At 43.6% G+C, this 18,594-nt stretch overlaps 2 protein-coding genes across 2 annotated transcripts in view; both read left to right on the forward strand.

Annotated features, from left to right (window-relative positions):
• The window catches only part of LOC309702423 (protein NLRC3-like), a 226,620-nt gene that overhangs the window by 116,014 nt on the left and 92,012 nt on the right, over positions 1–18,594 (forward strand). The window lies entirely within an intron of this gene.
• LOC309702418 (protein NLRC3-like) overlaps positions 11,456–18,594 on the forward strand; it is a 32,921-nt gene continuing 25,782 nt past the window's right edge. The window contains exons 1-5 of the mRNA XM_082527136.1: positions 11,456–11,486; positions 12,999–13,274; positions 14,624–14,702; positions 14,864–15,050; positions 15,179–16,976. Of these exons, the coding sequence (XP_082383262.1) occupies positions 13,159–13,274; positions 14,624–14,702; positions 14,864–15,050; positions 15,179–16,976 (2,180 nt within the window). The 5' untranslated portion in view covers positions 11,456–11,486; positions 12,999–13,158. The remainder of the gene's footprint in view (positions 11,487–12,998; positions 13,275–14,623; positions 14,703–14,863; positions 15,051–15,178; positions 16,977–18,594) is intronic.

Here is an 18,594-nt window from a genome sequence, read left to right on the forward strand (position 1 = left end):
TCGCTACGTGTACCTCCGTCCAAGATAATGGATGGTTTGTCATCTGCTGGTGTGTCTGCAGGACAAGCATGTAATGGGATCAGTGGGGATAAATTCATGGAGGAGAGGAGAATGAGACAGACCTAATGCTAGCTAATGAAAGGACAGCAAACTAACACAGAGGAAGAGGTCAAGGCAGATTTCTTTGCAGGGTGAGATGAGGAAGGGAGGAGAGTAACCACTGTGATCACCCAGAAGAGAATGACTCAGGTCTGTGTCCAGTCTCCCCAAATCAGCATGACACAGCAAACTAAGCTACATAAATCTCTGAATTACCAGCTGAGCCACTAATCCAGGCGGTATGACACTCGCCAAACTGCTAGTTCTGTGATATTTTACCACCGAGCATAAAAGTGCTTACAGGAAAGGCCAGGAAAGAATAAGCCATGAATACAGAGTTTAAATCATAAGAATATTTTATAACGTTTAACATTACGCAGAAGCATTTCATATTCATGAAACGCTTTCAATTAAAAGAAAACATCAAAACAGGTAATAAGGACACACCCAACATGCTCAACACCCACTTTAGTACTTCCTACTCAGCAGTTTCAATTACTGGTTAAAGCAAATGTGTTAGAAACTTAAAGCACGTAAAGAATCTGCTCAAGTCAAACAAGACATCAGACACACATCACCAAGAAGGCAAGTTTAAAGCAGTCCTACAGAAAGGTTTCAAAACTCACTCCCACAGCTTGATTCCAAGGATGTTAGATTCCTATCGGGCCTTTTCTACTGTTAATGTTTAAGCTAAATGACAACTTTGTTTGTCCACTGTCAGCATTCGAAACAACTTCTACAGGGTTTAATGGAGCACACAGATTTGACTTTTTACAAAAGCACTCAATGAGCTGTAGTAATGAAGAATTGTATCACAGTACGTTTTGTCATATCCTGTCTAAGATGTTTTTTCTTGCATGAGCCTAAGCACTCATTTATACTCGTATCCAATACAACTGATTTCGGTTTTATGCTTCCTAAAACCCTTAAAATTCCTTGTCAACGTCTTTTAGTTTAACCAATCCTAAAGAAAATCAAGCTTTGCTGCTCTACTCTATTTCCCGTTCCCTGCAACATGTGTGTGGATGCTGAATGAGACGGGTGGAGGGATGAGCGCTACATGGTTGTGTTTGAGCAGGAGGGCCGGATGATGAATGGGCTTTTATAGACATGCTGTTCGTTTACGGAGGCTTGTAGGCGATGATCTCTTTAGTGTAATATGAAAAGGAAACAGATACATCGTGATATCAAACACAATCCTACATTTGTGCCAACCTAATAAAATAATATACAGTACTGTGTGAAACTCATCAAGTGGCCTGAACTAAAAGTTCTCCAGCAAGTTCAGTAGCATTGCTACTTGAGATTGTTCATGTTGCAGCCAAGAACTTCACTGATGACTGCTGCCATGGTGTAAATCAGCTGGTTGGTTCCAGCGATGGTCACACTAGGGACTGTCCACTGCAGTAAAACTCTGCATTATCACTCCGTTACCTGCTGCAAGCACTGCCACAGTCTGATTTTCTTTCATCACTACCTGAATTGTTTGACTAAAAGGAAAAAGAAATGGCAGATGTCCTTCTCTACAGGGGAGAACTGTTGGCAAACTGTTCACCACCCCCCAACCGCCCTGTCTGTCATCACTCCACTAGCATTGCTGTTTGTAATTATATTCACTCCACTTTTACACACCTATACATAATATCCTAAAAGCCACAAATCAACTAGAACCCTGCTCTGTTTGGTAATGAACTGTGATAAAACAAATATCCCCTGCCTATGAAAAACCATAGACTTCCCAAGGGAGTCATGAGTTCATAATGTTCATGTTCATAAACACTGAAAGCTGACATGGAGTAGGTCCCAGGCCCTGAACTCCATAAGCAAGAAAATGGATTGATGTATAAATACACACACACACACATATATTAGGGGTGCAACGACAAACAAAATTCACGGTTCGGTTCAGTTCGATACTTTGGTGTCACGGTTCGATATTTTTTCGATACAAAAAAAATGTTCATGCCTTTTTAATTTGTCAGTTATTAAAATTATAAATATATATTTTTACTCAAACGTACAGTTTTTAAATTTAATGTTGCTGAAACAACAAAGTAATAAAAAATAAATAAATCTATCTGATGGAGGAATCGCTCATCTTTGGAAAAGAGAGTTTATTACAGAGAAATGTCTCTTTCAAAATAAAAGCTCTACTATACGCTTCTTCTGGGCTATATTCTCAGCAGCATATTAAACATATCAGGTCCCCATAAGGAGAATCCTGTGCTAACAGCTGTCTAAATGACTCGGGTAAAGTTTGTAGCATGGTGCTTGTTGTTTTGTCTGCTTCCACTTGTCTTTGCACCAGGATGATGTCGGAGTAAATGTGCAGTCATATTCGTTGTGTTCCCACTAGTGCTGTCAGCGTTAATCTGAAATGACGTTAACGCCACAACACGGCAAATCTCCGTTAACGAGCTACTGCGGATCGCCCCGTGCGTGGGGCTAGACGGCCAACACGTTAACGAGCTAACTGCGCTAACACACTAGTTCCCACCCATGTAATTGAGCATTGCGTGGCACATCCAACATGCTGTTTTACTTTAGTCCATGACGCGCTTACCTTCAGGGTCATACGTCACATGAAAACCAAAATAGTTCCAAACACCAGATCTGAATGAGGGTGGGGGAGGTTCAGTTTGCCATGTTGCAACGAGCTTAGCTTCTGTCTCGCTAGCTTGCCCTGCGCTCAGTGGATCTGTGCTCGACAGTGCAGCCTAGGCGGAGTAGTCGAACGCAGATCCACTGAGCGCTCAACACAGACAGCATCTGCAGAAGGAAAGTTGATAAAATAAATTACAAATATTGTATTGTTCAATACATATGTGTACCGAACCGAAAGCACTGTATCGAACGGTTCAATATCGATACGAATATCGTTGCACCCCTAATATATATATATATATGTGTGTGTGTGTGTGTTTCTGTGGTTCAGCATTATGATGCTGAACCACATCATAATGAATAAATGGATAAATTTCCAAAATCCCGGAGCAATGCAAATTAGCCGGTGCGAGGTAAGGAGCTCTGTCATTGGTTAGACAGTCTTAGCTTTGCACCTATACCAAAGGCCATTCAGCCTCTGTGTTTACACTCTGCCTACACAGATGTTGGACATGAGACGACACAGGAAAAGGATTTTTGATGTGAGGTTTTTATTGAGATTTTATTTCTTTTTTTTCTGATTTGAAGTATTTATTAATGGAATAATTATTTATTTTCAAATACTGATTTATAAATATTTATTTTATTTTATTTATTTTTTTTGCCTGTCCCGTTTGGCTCTTTTGCATCAGAATTGTTGTCTAAAGGCAAAGAAAGATGCCCAACGGATTTACTTTACCAAATTGACCATCCCAGCCTTGCCGTAATGGTCCATTTGATTCACCTTTTATTGTTTATTTTATTTTCACTTACTGAATACGGGACAGACTTGACTGGAGGAAAGAAGGGGAGAAAGAAAGAGAAACAGCTGAGAAGAGGGACGGGGGAGAAGGGCAAAAAACAAAAACCAACAGAATTTTCTTTTCAATTAAATTACTAGATAATAAATTACTTTTGTATTGAATAAATAAAATAACTTAAAAATGAATTTGTAAATTAATATTTTATCGCACAATTCATTGTTTAAGCAAAGAACTTTTTATTTCGATGCGCTGGATCTTCTGGTCCTCTGCACATAAGTGGATTTCCATTTAGACTTTATATAGACAACAACTCAAAGTGCTTTACAACAAGTCACATTCACCCATACGATCATCTAGTGCTGTACTTTAAACACTTTAAACACAAACACGGATACTGTGGGGAGAGGCCACAGAGGCACAGGGAGAAAACTCACACAGAAATCCAACAATTAAAGAGGAACCTTCTCGATGTAACACTACCATCCTGCAAGATGACCTGGTCCTGGGCCATCTTAATAAGCATGCTGTGCACAGTAGTTTCATATTCCTGCCAGAACAAACACCAGACAGTTTGTACACAAGACTCAGATTCTCGCTTTGCCAGATACAGACAATAGTTTAAGATCCTAATGTCTCTGCACAGCTCTGTATGTACTGAAATATCCAACCTCAGATATTTCCTGCTCACTCTCTGCACCGCCTTAGACAACAAGTAGTTCATGCTATACATAGCATTGACTTTTCATTCCAGCCATGTGCACTCATCAGGGCATCAGTGCTGCCGTAGTAACCACACTAACACTTCCTTGCACCTGTTGAAATGGCCTCAGTCTGATCGTGCCCTGAACAAACTCACCTTTAACATCCCACACACGGACTAAATATGTGCGTGTCAATAACACGTGACAGGAGAACATGCTGGTTGTCTGTCATGGGGCTGAATTAGAAACAGAGCAGGAACTACAGTTTGTCAGATTAAGACTGATCAGGTCCAACATCCGCTCCCAGCACTGATTTACACGTTTGGTGTCACATTGAAGGAAACGCCTACTGGCACAACCTGCATGTGTTAAACTGCTCCTGCGTGTAAACAGCGTGTCACTTACGGCTTTTTGCATCACAAGGACGCGCACTGGTGTCTCAGGGTGACTCAGATGTTTGCTGAATGAGGTGTAGACCGGACTAGGCGGGACTCATTTCAGCAAAACACGAGCTTTTCCACCCACCAGTGTTTATCTGTGTGCTTATTTTAAAGAATTATTCCATCGTTATCAAATACGAAGCATTACACGCACGTCGCGCCGTTTCTGCTGAGTCAGACACCAGTGCTCCCGTGTGCTGATTCTCGGGTCCATCTTAAACTGGTGTGTTTGCGAATGAACTTCGGTAAAACGTTACAACGTTACCGGGCGCGCAGAGGGTCTCGGAGGCGTGTCGTACCTGTCGGGTGGTCGCGGGCTCCTCGTTCCCGGTGGGTGAAGGTGTTTCTCCTTCAAGCGATGCTGGGGTGACCGGAGAAGAAGCCATGTCCCCCCGACATCACCTCTCACTAAGCGCCGCTCCTAGTGTGACTTTCCTCGGTGTCCTCCAGCGTGCAATACGCTGCCTGGCGCAGTTTGCACGGACGGTGGACCGGTTGCGTCGCTCGTCTCCTGCGCGATCAAAGTGAGTCTTCGGCTGCACAGTGCAGCCACTGTCCCTCCTCCGGCCGGCGGACTAGTCCAGGCGAGGCGGATGACGTTGTCCCGGGTCTCGCTCGCTCTCGCACATGCAGGACTTGGCCCAGTCTGTCTTCTTCTGCCACACTCTGCGCTCTGCTTTTCACTTCATGTCTTTTTGTTTTGTAAGGTGGCTAACACGATCACTCCTCTTCTGCCTGCAGGACTCTGTGACTGCTCTGTGCTGTGGCAGCACACTCCAGCCTGATAGTTCATTTTACAGCTTTTGGCACTGCGACGCTCTCCTCGGCTCGACAGACACAATCTCACCATGTCGGCACAATATACTGAGTGCAATCCATAACATGATTTTATCTCACTGTAACTTTGAAATCGACCAAATGTTGCGTAAATGACGTGTCACGTGACTTGAGCACATGCACACCCCCTGTCCTCACAGCAGACATTCATCTTCGCCCCCCCCCCCCCCCCGTGTTTTGAGATCATTGCTGCAACAAAAAGTTGCCACAGATATTTCTACATGAAACGTACTGAATCAGTTGGCACATATTTTATATATATATATATATATTAAATATAATATATATATATATATATATATATATATTATATTTAATATATATTAAATATAATATATATTAAATATAATATAATGTTGTTTTGTTGAGTGGCTGAAATAAAGCTGAATCGCATCACAGGAACGACACAGCCCTGTTCCTCCAGGCTGTTAACCTGTGAATCAGCAAACATGTGTGATTTATTGTCATTCATTTGCTGAACAAACTTTCCTCTGAACTTTGACCCTGAAAATTCAATTCAATTTTATTTATATAGCGCCAAATCACAACAAAAGTCGCCTCAAGGCGCTTCATAGATACAGAGAAGAACCCAACAATCATATGACCCCCTATGAGCGGCTCCCTAACCATGGATTGGAGAAGAATGTGAGATGGTAACAATGACAGCTCAGGAGATGGCAAATACACTAGAAGAGCTACCTTTATATCACACTGAGCTGAGGGTTTGTCAAGCCCAGCTCAGATTTTCAGGAGAAAGGTGATGTGAACCAAAAGCAGGAGGAGATCATCACTGCTGGACTGAAGGCTAAGAAGGAAGAGCTTCTGCTGTTTGCAGTGTATACTGCTGTGGATGCTGTATCGTGTGACATGCACAAGATGTTTTATGCAGACTGAACTCTTTCTTTGTAGTGTTTACCTGGAGAAGATCGGAGGGGCTGGCTAAAATGATGAAAGCTCGAAGCAGATTAGAACACCGCTTTGAAAACTTGTACATGTGCTGTGGGTTTGAGGGGGATTCAGTGACCTTGTGGGGCCATAACAGAGAAATGACAGCAGTGTAGTGGATCAAATAAAGAGTGATGATGTTATATTTGTGACTGTAGCAGGACAAAGGCTCAAAAGGTTGCAGGCGTTGTTAATTGAGCAGAAGATGGACGGCATCAAGCCCTCTCCTCGACAGCTACAGGATCACAGTCTGCAGGTTCAGTTATGCAACGTTTTAGCATCGATGCGTGAAGTTAAGAGCAGACAGGGAGGTTATTTTTGCACTGGGCTGGAATGACTCAGTTTACCTGTCAAAGGCTATCACGGCTGGGAGAAAACCCTCAGCATTAGTAAAGAAGGACCACGGTGGCCTCTGGGTAGAAACACTGCAGAGTTCATGTGGATACGCTGCTGCATTAGGTCAGATAGAAATATCATAAAGCATCATTAAGTAAAAACGTTTATTAAGAACAAATGTTTAAATATTGTTAACGTGTTTCCCAGAAACATCTGTAGAGACAAAGAGCTTTCTGTTGTTGCTTCGAGGAAACAAGCTCTTCTTTTTAGTTTTGTCCTGGTATTTATTCCAGGACGGACTCATCCACTGAGCAGTGTTTGGGTTTCTTCGTTTTCCTCGTTCTGGATGCAAACTATTACAACTCGGGCTTTATTTCAGTGACAATGGCCTTAAGCTGCAATACAACAGGAAGTTACTCATATATAGTAATTTCCCAGACCATATTAAAAATTCATTAACAGGAAATACAAATGATGGGACAATGCCACAGCATGGACATTAGAACAGTTGGGAAAATTTACCTGGAAAAAGGTGAAAATGAGGCTTCATTGAACTGGAATTACAAAGACCAGGAATGTGAGATCCACCAGCCACAACTGAGGGTTTTTACACGTCATATCCTCAAAGTAGAACTACAGTGATCAAAAGAATCGACTTTAATGTTATTCTTTCTTTCTTTATGTCAGATTTAACCCCCCAAAAAGCTTTAATCTTTAACTAGTCTTTGGACGTAGCTACAGTACGGTCAGGTTGACAGTTTATGGGTAACATGTGGCCACCAGGCACTGCGACACACTTCCATGTTATATTACCTTGGCGTCCCGTAGGAATACAGGAGAATCATGTGAGGAATCTAAGAGTTCTTTCTTAATTCAATTCAGTTTTATTTACACAGCACCAAATCACAACAGCAGTCGTCTCAAGGTGCTTTAATAGATACAGAGAAAAACCCAACAGTCATATGACCCCCTGTGAGCAGCACTTTGGCGACAGTGGGAAGAAAAAACTCCCTTTTAACAGGAAGAAACCTCCGGCAGAACCAGGCTCAGGGAGGGGCGGGGCCATCTGCTGTGATTGGTTGGGGTGAGAGAAGGAAGACAGGATAAAGACATGCTGTGGAAGAGAGACAGATGAACCGCTGAGTGTTGTCCCGTCGAGGTGGCTCTTCTATGTTGTGCATTTATGGCACCAAACCACAAATGCAAAGGAAGAAAGGGTCGAGGCACAGCACCCAGCTGCCTGACAATATTCAGGCAACGTCCAAAGCCCCACAAAGGACCTACCCACACCCCACTGGCCCCGCCCAGATCAAGGAGCTGTCACAGCAGACAAAAATGTGAAGTCCGCACATAGTCGCCATGGCACCCACCAACCCACCACACCATCCCCCATGGAGCTACCAGGAGAGGCATACTGGCCCACTGAGGATCACAGAGGAGCAGACCCAGGGGGGCTGACAGCACAGCCCCCACCCACCAGTCCTGCAGCTTATTTTATCTTGTCAGCGTGAGCCCCACCTAAAGGGGACAGAGGGATTAGTGAGTTGCATTAGTGGGGCAGGAGAGAGTGAAGCAGGGGAGCCAATGTCACTGCGATACGACTCCTCAACACCATCCAGCCTGCCCCACCACTCATAATGAGTCCTGCTGTGCTCTGTAGCAATGATGCATTTTATGTGTGTGTGCCAGGTTAGTGCTGTGGATTCAAAGGAGCACAGTTCCACTAAACAGGAGATCAGGATAAACCCCAGTAACCAACCCTGCCCCCGCCATCACATATTCTCAATCCCAGCAGAGGCCAGCCCCACAATGACATGCCACACGTGATACACAGCCAACATTACTGTTATAATTACATCTTTATTACTTTCCTTTCAACCTCTTTATTTTGCACCTTAAACTTTCTTCGGTTGCTACAAGCCACAAAGTCCTTTATGGTTTGTCTCTGTTGTGTGGAGGGCTGTTTTTAAGAGCTCAAAAATGGGTGTATCAGAGTCAAACAGGCAGCACAGTGGAAAAGTGGTTGGCACTGTTTCCTGACAGCAAGAAGGTTCTGGGTTCAAATCCAACATCTAAGCTGTTTGCATGCTCTCCCCATGTCTGGGTCCTCTCTGGGTTCTCTGGCTCCCACAGTCCAAAGACGAGCAGTTAGTGGGGTTAGGTTGATTGGTGTATGTGCCCATGAGTATGAGTGTACACGGGTGTTTCTCTGTGTTAGTGACAGTCTGACAGAAGGCTGCATCCCTCAGCCTCATGTGGGCTGTGTAGCCCCTTTACAACTGCAGTGAGAGCTCAGACCTGTTTCTGGTGGGTGGTGGACTCCTCCAGGGCTTCCCCTGATTCCCCTTCTGCCACAGAAGACTGTGGCCTCAGAAACTCATATCTGCTTTTTGCAAATGAAGCGAACCTGTTGGCTTCATCAGCAGGGGCGGATCTAGAAGGGTGGCATGGGGTGGCAAGTGCCACCCTAAAATGATCCCTTGCCACCCCAAGTGCCACCCCAGTTTTGCATATGACAGTGTTGTTTATTAAAATAAGTTTAACAGTTTGAGCGTAGTTACAGTCAGCAGTGAATATAAATGCTAGAACTGGATATATTCCATAGTGTCCCCCCCTCCACATTAACAAATGGTTCAGCCCATAGCAGGACGGCTTTTTTCTTGTTTTCAGCAGCAAGCGATGCTTATGATTGTGCCAGAGCACATTTTGAACAACACCATGGGAATTTTGGATTTTACACAGGTGGGTGGATGTTACACTGTGGAAATGAAGGAAGGTGAGTGCTATTTTAAATGGTTGTAGAAAATGAAAAAACAGCAGGTGTATTGGCTGCATTTTTAGATAAATAGTTGTATCTGTTTACAAAATGTACAATTTATATTTGCATTTCAAGTTATAAACATTTACCCAACACGTCTGTGGTTTTTTTACAGTAAAAAATACTGCTAGGATTTTAGGTTCTTTGTGTGATTTCAGATCAGTAATAGTTACATTAATAGTAATAGTAATACTAATGCAGTATGTCAGTGAAAAAACAACTAAATTCAGTTGAGCTGAAAAGATACCAAACAAAGCAAGAGGAGGAAAAAATAAAATGAAACAATCTGAGGGTGAAATACAAACGTAAACTCAAAGGAGTCACAAATGTCCGGTTGTGTTTCAGACCTCAGAGGGTGAATCCAACAAATCATGAAAAATGAGGTTTACATGTTTGTTCATGACAGTGCAGATTTCTGACATTTTGTGTCATTTAAGCTGCAACAATGTGACAGTTTTCTAACAAAAACAGTGAAACTTAAGTTAGACTTGTGTTTGTAAATGAAGCGCCCCATGTTGTGTAGCTTTCTGGAGTTTATACTTATTGGGCTACATATGTATTTAATATACAGGCTGTACAGTACATAACATCAAAACTCACATGTTTCATGTAACTAAAGTGTGTAATCATGTGGGTACAGACAATAATTAAGTTATAAATGGTAAATGGCCTGTATTTATATAGCGCTTTTACTAGTCCCTAAGGACCCCAAAGCGCTTTACATATCCAGTCATCCACCCATTCACGCACACATTCACACACTGGTGATGGCAAGCTACATTGTAGCCACAGCCACCCTGGGGCGCACTGACAGAGGCGAGGCTGCCGGACACTGGCGCCACCGGGCCCTCTGACCACCACCAGTAGGCAACGGGTGAAGTGTCTTGCCCAAGGACACAACGACCGAGACTGTCCAAGCCGGGGCTCGAACTGGCAACCTTCCGATTACAAGGCGAACTCCCAACTCTTGAGCCACGATCGCCCCATAGACTATATTTATATGAAAAACGTGCATACTTACTGCATTTGAATCATTTTAACCACATGTAACCACCTGCATATGTGTTTGGGGTAAAAAGGCTTTGATTTTGCCACCCTAAGAAAATTTCTCTAGAGCCGCCCCTGACCATTTCACAGGATTTGCATTTAAAGATGCAACAAGACTAAAATGGTTAGGGTCAGGAGGTCAAAGGTCAGAGCTCCTGTGGGTCTGAGGGCGGCCTCACGCTGGAGAAGGATGAAGGAGTCTGACCTGAGCCAGTGTTTGACATGAACACATCAGCACTGCTGTCAGTGAGCCTAACGACAGCCGTTAGCATCATTTCAGTGTTTCAGTCATAAAAACACTTCCTGTCTCTGTGGTGGTTACAGTGACATCATGCAGTTTGTGCTTTGACCTCCAGAGGGCGACAAATCAGCACAGACAGAGAGCTCCATTCAAACTTTGCTGCCATCAGGAATAATTCTTCAAATATAATCATCAGTGTTTGAGCAGTTATGATATCAGGGACAATCTAGACATGTGTGACAATACTGAACATGTCACATGACACACCTCAAACATCATGTGATCCACTCTCAGTCTGCACTTTCATTCATGACTTCAACAGGTTGAAATGAGCTTTGAAGAAACATCAGTTCAGTGCTGAAATATTTAAACGCTGCAGGAAGAACAACAACAAATTGATGACGGATGTTTGTGCTTCAAACAGGAAAACCAGCAGAAATAAATCACAGCCTGCCAGAGGTTTGGAGTTTCCGAGGTGCACCTGAACGCAGCACAGTGTTCCAATGCTCCTGATTGTCCTCAAACGTCTCTTTGGGTGTTTCCTTCCTGCTCAAAGTTTAATTTCACTTCCTGAACTTCGTGGAGTGGAGCTTGTTGTTGGTGTGTGAAGAAACTGTAAGTTTGCTTTGTTTCCTCCTTTAACAGTTTGTCTTTAGGAACTTTACTGTTTGTTCAGCTCGTGTTTGATTTCTTCACACAACAAACTGTGTGTGTTTGTATTTCCGGTCTCTCCATTAAAGTCAGTGTGTAATGTTTCCTGGCTAACATCAGCTGTGTGCAGCTTAGTTCAGCACAAATCTGCCGCTCCATAGTTCACGGTAACGGACTCACAGCTGGACCAACGAGGCCGAGTGTGTCCGCCACTCTGAGCTACGTTCGTGTTTGTGTACTTGTAGTTTGTACTTTGAGTTCACTCAGAGCCCACAGAGGACGCAGCGTACGTGATGACGTCACAGCCCTTTACCTCCTTTACTGTCACTGTGATTAATATTTACACACGAGACACCTGCAGAGCTCTGACGCTGAGCTAGCACACAGCATGCTAACACTAAGCTAGTCAAGAACCCAGAGTGAGTTAAAGCTGAGTAAACACTGACCCCAGACCAGCACCGTGATAAAGTGAGCTGCTGCTGCTGAACTTGAACAGGTAACAAAGTGATGAGCAGTCAGGCTGCAGGTTTCTACCTGTTCATGTTTCTACAGTAGAATCACTTTGAAGTGTCTTTGTGCTGTTTCATCTTTGATTTGTGTTCATAAACACTCAGAGAAACATCACGTGACCTCATCAGGATCTGTGTTGGTGTGTGGGGCTGTACCTCAGCTTCATGTTGTTACATGCTCATTTGTTCATTTTAACATCAAAGTAATGTTATGAGGAGTAATGAAGTAACGTACTCCATTACTTTTAATCAAAGTGTTCTGTGTAATATGTGTAATAATGACTGTTTTGAGTAATGACCAACACTGATCACAACAAAGAGGAAATGCCTCCAACATGCACAAACATTTGAGCCACAACATGCAGTTAATGTGCACAAATGTCTTTGATATGCTGCTCAGTGATGGTGGTGACTGTCAGAGCAGAGCTACTGAGAATCAATAAGTAATATCAATGATGGGATCAGAATCACTAAATTCTTCTCATCCCTGTCAGTATCATACATGTGCTGTATAATGTGATAAATGTAGAGGTGCTGGCTGTTCTCTCACTCTGCTGTTTAGCTGTAAAGGACGCCTCCCTGCCTTTGTCTCATTCATGACCTTTAATAGTCTCTTCTAACATGCAGAGATCTGTATGATCTGTTTCATAGAGTCTAACCAGCCTGTACAGGTAACAACAACAGTCACTGCATCACTGACACACAAACGTCATCTCTGTCAATAACAACATTCATACATGGAATAAAAACACATCAGTGGATCATTGCTGGAGCTGATGTTTGTGCTCCTGGTGCAAAGGCTCTCAGTTTCCTCCTTGAAATAACATCAGTGGTGGGTCAGCGACATGCTTTCTTTCCCTCTCAGGTTTAAATATCTGGGACTCTCCACCGTTTGGTTTTAGAGCTGAAGAAGCTTCTCAGATGAAACGTCTTCCAGAAACTTAAAGACGTCTCTTTTCTCTCCAAGCTCCTTAGATCACATGACCTGGATGACTGAACCTACAGACATATTGACCTGGTTTCATGGTCACATGACAGGTCAGAGGTCAGCGACTGTAACTCAGTTCCTCCTGTTAATGTGAACTCACTGAGTGTTTGTGGTTTACCTCTCAGACTGACTGAAGACGATGATGGAGGAAGAGGAGGACAGAGCAGAGTCTGCAGGGTCCAGCTGTCCGTCTGTGAGGAGTGACCGGTCCAAAGATCATAATCCAGCCTTCAGTGGTGAACCTGGAGCAACGAGGTCAGAGAGCTGAACTCACTGAGTAACAGAAATAATTCTGCACTGACATTATAATCAGTGTTGACTCTGGTTGATTGTCTGACTGTGTTTGTGAGCTGAGAGGAAATGAAAATGAGTTTGTAACAAAAATCAGTTTTGTCCAGTTTTCCTGTAAAAAGCTGAACTCTAATCTAAGAGGATGTTACTGACAGGAAACAGCTGCATTATCTGCAGTCTGTGTGATCACAGCTGCTTCAATCATGTTTGTGTCTGCAGAGGTCAGAGGTCACAGTCTGCAGGGTCCAGCTGTCCGTCTGTGAGGAGTGACCGGTCCAAAACTCCACCCCCAGTCTTCAGTGGTGAACCTGGAGCAACGAGGTCAGAGAGCTGTGATGACTCCTTTACATGTTTGTGTTTCCTGGATAAATATGACCTGAAACATCCTCAGATTGTTACAAAGATTCATTAAAAAGAAAACAATGAAAGAGAAAAGATCCAAATGTTCGACTTGGTCATTTGCTGTTTGAGGACAGTGATGCTCATATCTGTGGGGAAAGTGTGACCTGAGTGGGTTCATGTTTGTCTTTAAAGAACAGAGCTGCTCTGATTCTCTTTGTGTCTGATCTGTTAAACAGTCTGAGAGGTCACACAGAGACCCAGCAGCTAAAGCCTGGATCATACTGGCTGCTGTTACTCCATCAGGACAACACTGAACCACAGTGGTGTGGATGTAGTGGATAAATCCCACCATACTGATGCTCAGAGTTAACCACAGGGAACAAAACCAGATGTTACCTTCAGATTGTGACCTTTGGAGTGGACGATGCAGATTTCAATAGAGAATAAATGTTGTTGTTTTTCAGCTGTGAAGAAAGAATCTAATTTTCTGAACTTAAGAATTTATGATGCTGGAAACAACATGGAGACTATAACACAACATTTCCACTGTGTTCATAGAATGAATGTAAAACTGTCAGACATTCATTAAATATGCAAAATGTCTACAGAAGCATCAGAGGGTCAGACGTGAAGCACTCAGTGATTTTGATCAAATGACTCATCAGTTATTGATCTGTACTACACTGATCTACCACGTTAGTAAAGCTGGTGTTCTGGTGGTGGAGGGAGACTCGGATCATGTTCTGGTTTTGGAGCAGTGATCTGCTGATGGTTCAGTTTGATGAGCTTCTTCAAAATCATCCCTGACATCACCACTGAAAGGACGTCCATGAAAACAGACTGAAAATTACTGATATGTTCACAATCTGAGAGTTTAAAACTTGACAGACTTGATTCAGATGAAGTTATTTGAGCAGAAACTCCTGGATCTTTATCCTGTGTTGATCTAATCCTTCATGGTTCCTCCACAGAGTGGAGCAGCAGAGCTCAGAGGTTCCCAGTGGTCAGTCTGCCCAGCAGCATCAAACACAGCTGGACTCCATATTTATGGTCTGTACATGTACAACAACTACTGTTACATCTGTTCTGTTCACAGTCATCTCCATGCTGCTCTTTGTAGACCAGTGGATCGTCAGTGTGTCCAACATGGATCTGATGTTTGGCTCCATGATTTCAGTCTGATTGGCTCATTCATAAATATTCTGTTCCAGCTGCTGGAGGACAACATCATCACTTTTGTGAAGAACGAGCTGAAGAAGATCCAGAAGGTTCTGAGTCCAGATTACCCAGAATGCTTTGAGAGTCAGAGGAGCAGCAGCAGAGAGGCATTTGTGAAGATCACAGTGGACTTCCTGAGGAGAATGAAGCAGGAGGAGCTGGCTGACCGTCTGCAGAGCAGTAAGAGGATTTATCTAAAGATTTAAGCTGCTGGATAAATGAACATTTTCCAGAGATGGAAGATGGAGCAACATGTTTTAAAGATTAGTTCTTTTTGGAATTGAGTGTTTATTTTTCTTCTCATTCAGAACTTCCAGCTGCTGTTTGTCACCGTAACCTTAAATCCACCCTGAAGAAGAAGTTCCAGTGTGTGTTTGAGGGCATCGCTAAAGCAGGAAACCCAACCCTCCTGAATCAGATCTACACAGAGCTCTACATCACAGAGGGAGGGACTGCAGAGGTCAATGATGAACATGAGGTCAGACAGATTGAAACAGCATCCAGGAAACCAGACAGACCAGAAACAACCATCAGACAAGAAGACATCTTTAAAGCCTCACCTGGAAGAGATGAACCAATCAGAACAGTGCTGACAAAGGGAGTGGCTGGCATTGGGAAAACAGTCTTAACACAGAAATACAGCCTGGACTGGGCTGAAGACAAAGCCAACCAGGACATCCAGTTCATATTTCCATTCACTTTCAGAGAGCTGAATGTGCTGAAAGAGGAAAAGTTCAGCTTGGTGGGACTTGTTCATCACTTCTTTACTGAAACCAAAGAAGCAGGAATCTGCAGCTTTGAAGACTTCCAGGTTGTGTTCATCTTTGATGGTCTGGATGAGTGTCGACTTCCTCTGGACTTCCACAAAACTACAATCCTAACTGACCCTAGAAAGTCCACCTCAGTGGATGTGCTGCTGATAAACCTCATCAGGGGGGAACTGCTTCCCTCTGCTCGCCTCTGGATAACCACACGACCTGCAGCAGCCAATCAGATCCCTCCTGACTGTGTTGGCATGGTGACAGAGGTCAGAGGGTTCACTGACCCACAGAAGGAGGAGTACTTCATGAAGAGATTCAGAGATGAGGAGCAGGCCAGCAGGATCATCTCCCACATCAAGACATCACGAAGCCTCCACATCATGTGTCACATCCCAGTCTTCTGCTGGATCACTGCTACAGTTCTGGAGGATGTGCTGGAAACCAGAGAGGGAGGACAGCTGCCCAAGACCCTGACTGAGATGTACATCCACTTCCTGGTGGTTCAGGCCAAAGTGAAGAAGGTCAAGTATGATGGAGGAGCTGAGACAGATCCACACTGGAGTCCAGAGAGCAGGAAGATGATGGAGTCTCTGGGAAAACTGGCTTTTGATCAGCTGCAGAAAGGAAACCTGATCTTCTATGAATCAGACCTGACAGAGTGTGGCATCGATATCAGAGCAGCCTCAGTGTACTCAGGAGTGTTCACACAGATCTTTAAAGAGGAGAGAGGACTGTACCAGGACAAGGTGTTCTGCTTCATCCATCTGAGTGTTCAGGAGTTTCTGGCTGCTCTTCATGTCCATCTGACCTTCATCAACTCTGGACTAAATCTGCTGGAACAACAAACAACCTCCAAGAAATCTAAATTATTTAACAAACCAAACCTACAATCTCTCCACCAGAGTGCTGTGAACAAGGCCTTACAGAGTCCAAATGGACACCTGGACTTGTTCCTCCGCTTCCTCCTGGGTCTTTCACTGGAGACCAATCAGACTCTCCTACGAGGTCTGCTGACACAGACAGGAAGTAGCTCACAGACCAATCAGGAAACAGTCCAGTACATCAAGGAGAAGCTCAGTGAGAATCTGTCTGCAGAGAAAAGCATCAATCTGTTCCACTGTCTGAATGAACTGAATGATCGTTCTCTAGTGGAGGAGATCCAACAGTCCCTGAGATCAGGAAGTCTCTCCACAGATAAACTGTCTCCTGCTCAGTGGTCAGCTCTGGTCTTCATCTTACTGTCATCAGAAGAAGATCTGGATGTGTTTGACCTGAAGAAATACTCTGCTTCAGAGGAGGCTCTTCTGAGGCTGCTGCCAGTGGTCAAAGCCTCCAACAAAGCTCTGTGAGTACATTTGTACTCATGTCTTTACTTTTAACATCCAACTGTGTCAGTAATTTATTTCACCAGGCTTTCTGTCTCTGTATGAAATTGTAAAGTTTTGGGATTTCTCCAATACAACTGTGACCTCTTTAATGCCTCCAGAACTCGAGACGCTGGATTCACCATAAACTCTGATCATCACTGCTGCTGTTATGTTATCAGTCTTTGTTTAAACACTTAGGCTGCATGTGCCTGATGTTGACTTCATATTCACATGCATGCTCCTAGATACATTTCTACTGCAGGTCTATTTTAGTCACAAATGTTGGTGAAACACTTGCTTTTACATGCATGGTGGGTCCTGCATTAAAGAAAGCATTTGAATTACTCAGTGAATCCTGGCAGCCAGAGAAACATCCTTAGTTCCACTTTAAACTAAACTCTGCTTCGGTCTTCCACAGTGTGTTTGTTGTTTCTTTGTTGTTGTTGGCCTGCTCTCTCCTCTCACTCCAATCTGGTTGCAGCAGATGTTTGTCCCTCCCTGAACCTGCAGACTTGGGTGCAGCACCTCAGTTCATCTTCAGTCTGAAACCAGCTGTTGTAGCTATATCCCCTCAAGCACACCTTCCCTGGTCATCTCTGCTGTGGTTGCTATAAAATTTAATCTTGATTAAAAAAAAGAACAAAAAAAGTCAGACTTGATGCCATTTGTTGGCAGCATGGTGCCTGTTTGTCTTTGATGATAAACTGCAGCACAGTCTAAAGCAAACCTTCTGACTTTATTGACTTTATGCATGTATATATTCTTCCTGTTCACCTTGGACACACAGCAGCTCTCTGTTTGTTGTGATTGGATCTAGAACAGCCAACATATCCTAATCTAGATGATTTCTAAGGTGGTATCTGGGACGAAAAGTTAAAATCAGCTTGGATGGCCTGTACTGTATGATGGCCTTGGTTGCACCACATTGATAGCCATGCAGGGTGGTTCACTACTTGGGCAAGAAGACCGAGGAGTGAGCCACCCTTGGTCAAAGCTTGGCCATTCAAGCTCACTGTTTTCCCCTTGTTGGTTGATGATAGTATTTTTTTTTACCTGACTTATAGTCATCATTGTCTTCAAATTAACTCACACACTGCTGACTGCTGTAGCTTACCTGGCTGAGCAGGTGACCCATGCACTGAAGGTTAGAGTCGTGACTCCAGGGCCTGGTTTGAGTCTGCCCAAGACCATTTCCTGTGTGTTATTCTCCTCACTTCTCCCTCCCTTCCTGTCTTCTCTGTCCTGTACAGTGAAGACAAAAGGCCTCGAGTTCTGAAAACTCTTCCCCTTCATCATCTTCCAAATCATCTCTCTCATCTAAAATCACCAGTATTCTCTGAGTAGAGAATCTTTTCACAATCTTGAATGATAAGGATCCAAGTGGGTAAAGTTATTTATTTGTTGTGTTCCTATTTGCAGCTGGGATAGATTAAGAAAAACTATCGGCTGCCCAAATTACATCCAGTTTAGAAGACAAACATTGAGTGAAGTGTTTGTTTCATCATCCTTCACAACTCATCAACCAGGTGTCACAAACTGCAGCAGGACAGTACAAAGCATGTCATACTGGATGGCTGCAACAACCAGAGTTTTACC

Source organism: Aulonocara stuartgranti (assembly GCF_965226115.1).
Source record: "Aulonocara stuartgranti genome assembly, chromosome: 3".
In the NCBI taxonomy this organism is placed as follows: domain Eukaryota; kingdom Metazoa; phylum Chordata; class Actinopteri; order Cichliformes; family Cichlidae; genus Aulonocara; species Aulonocara stuartgranti.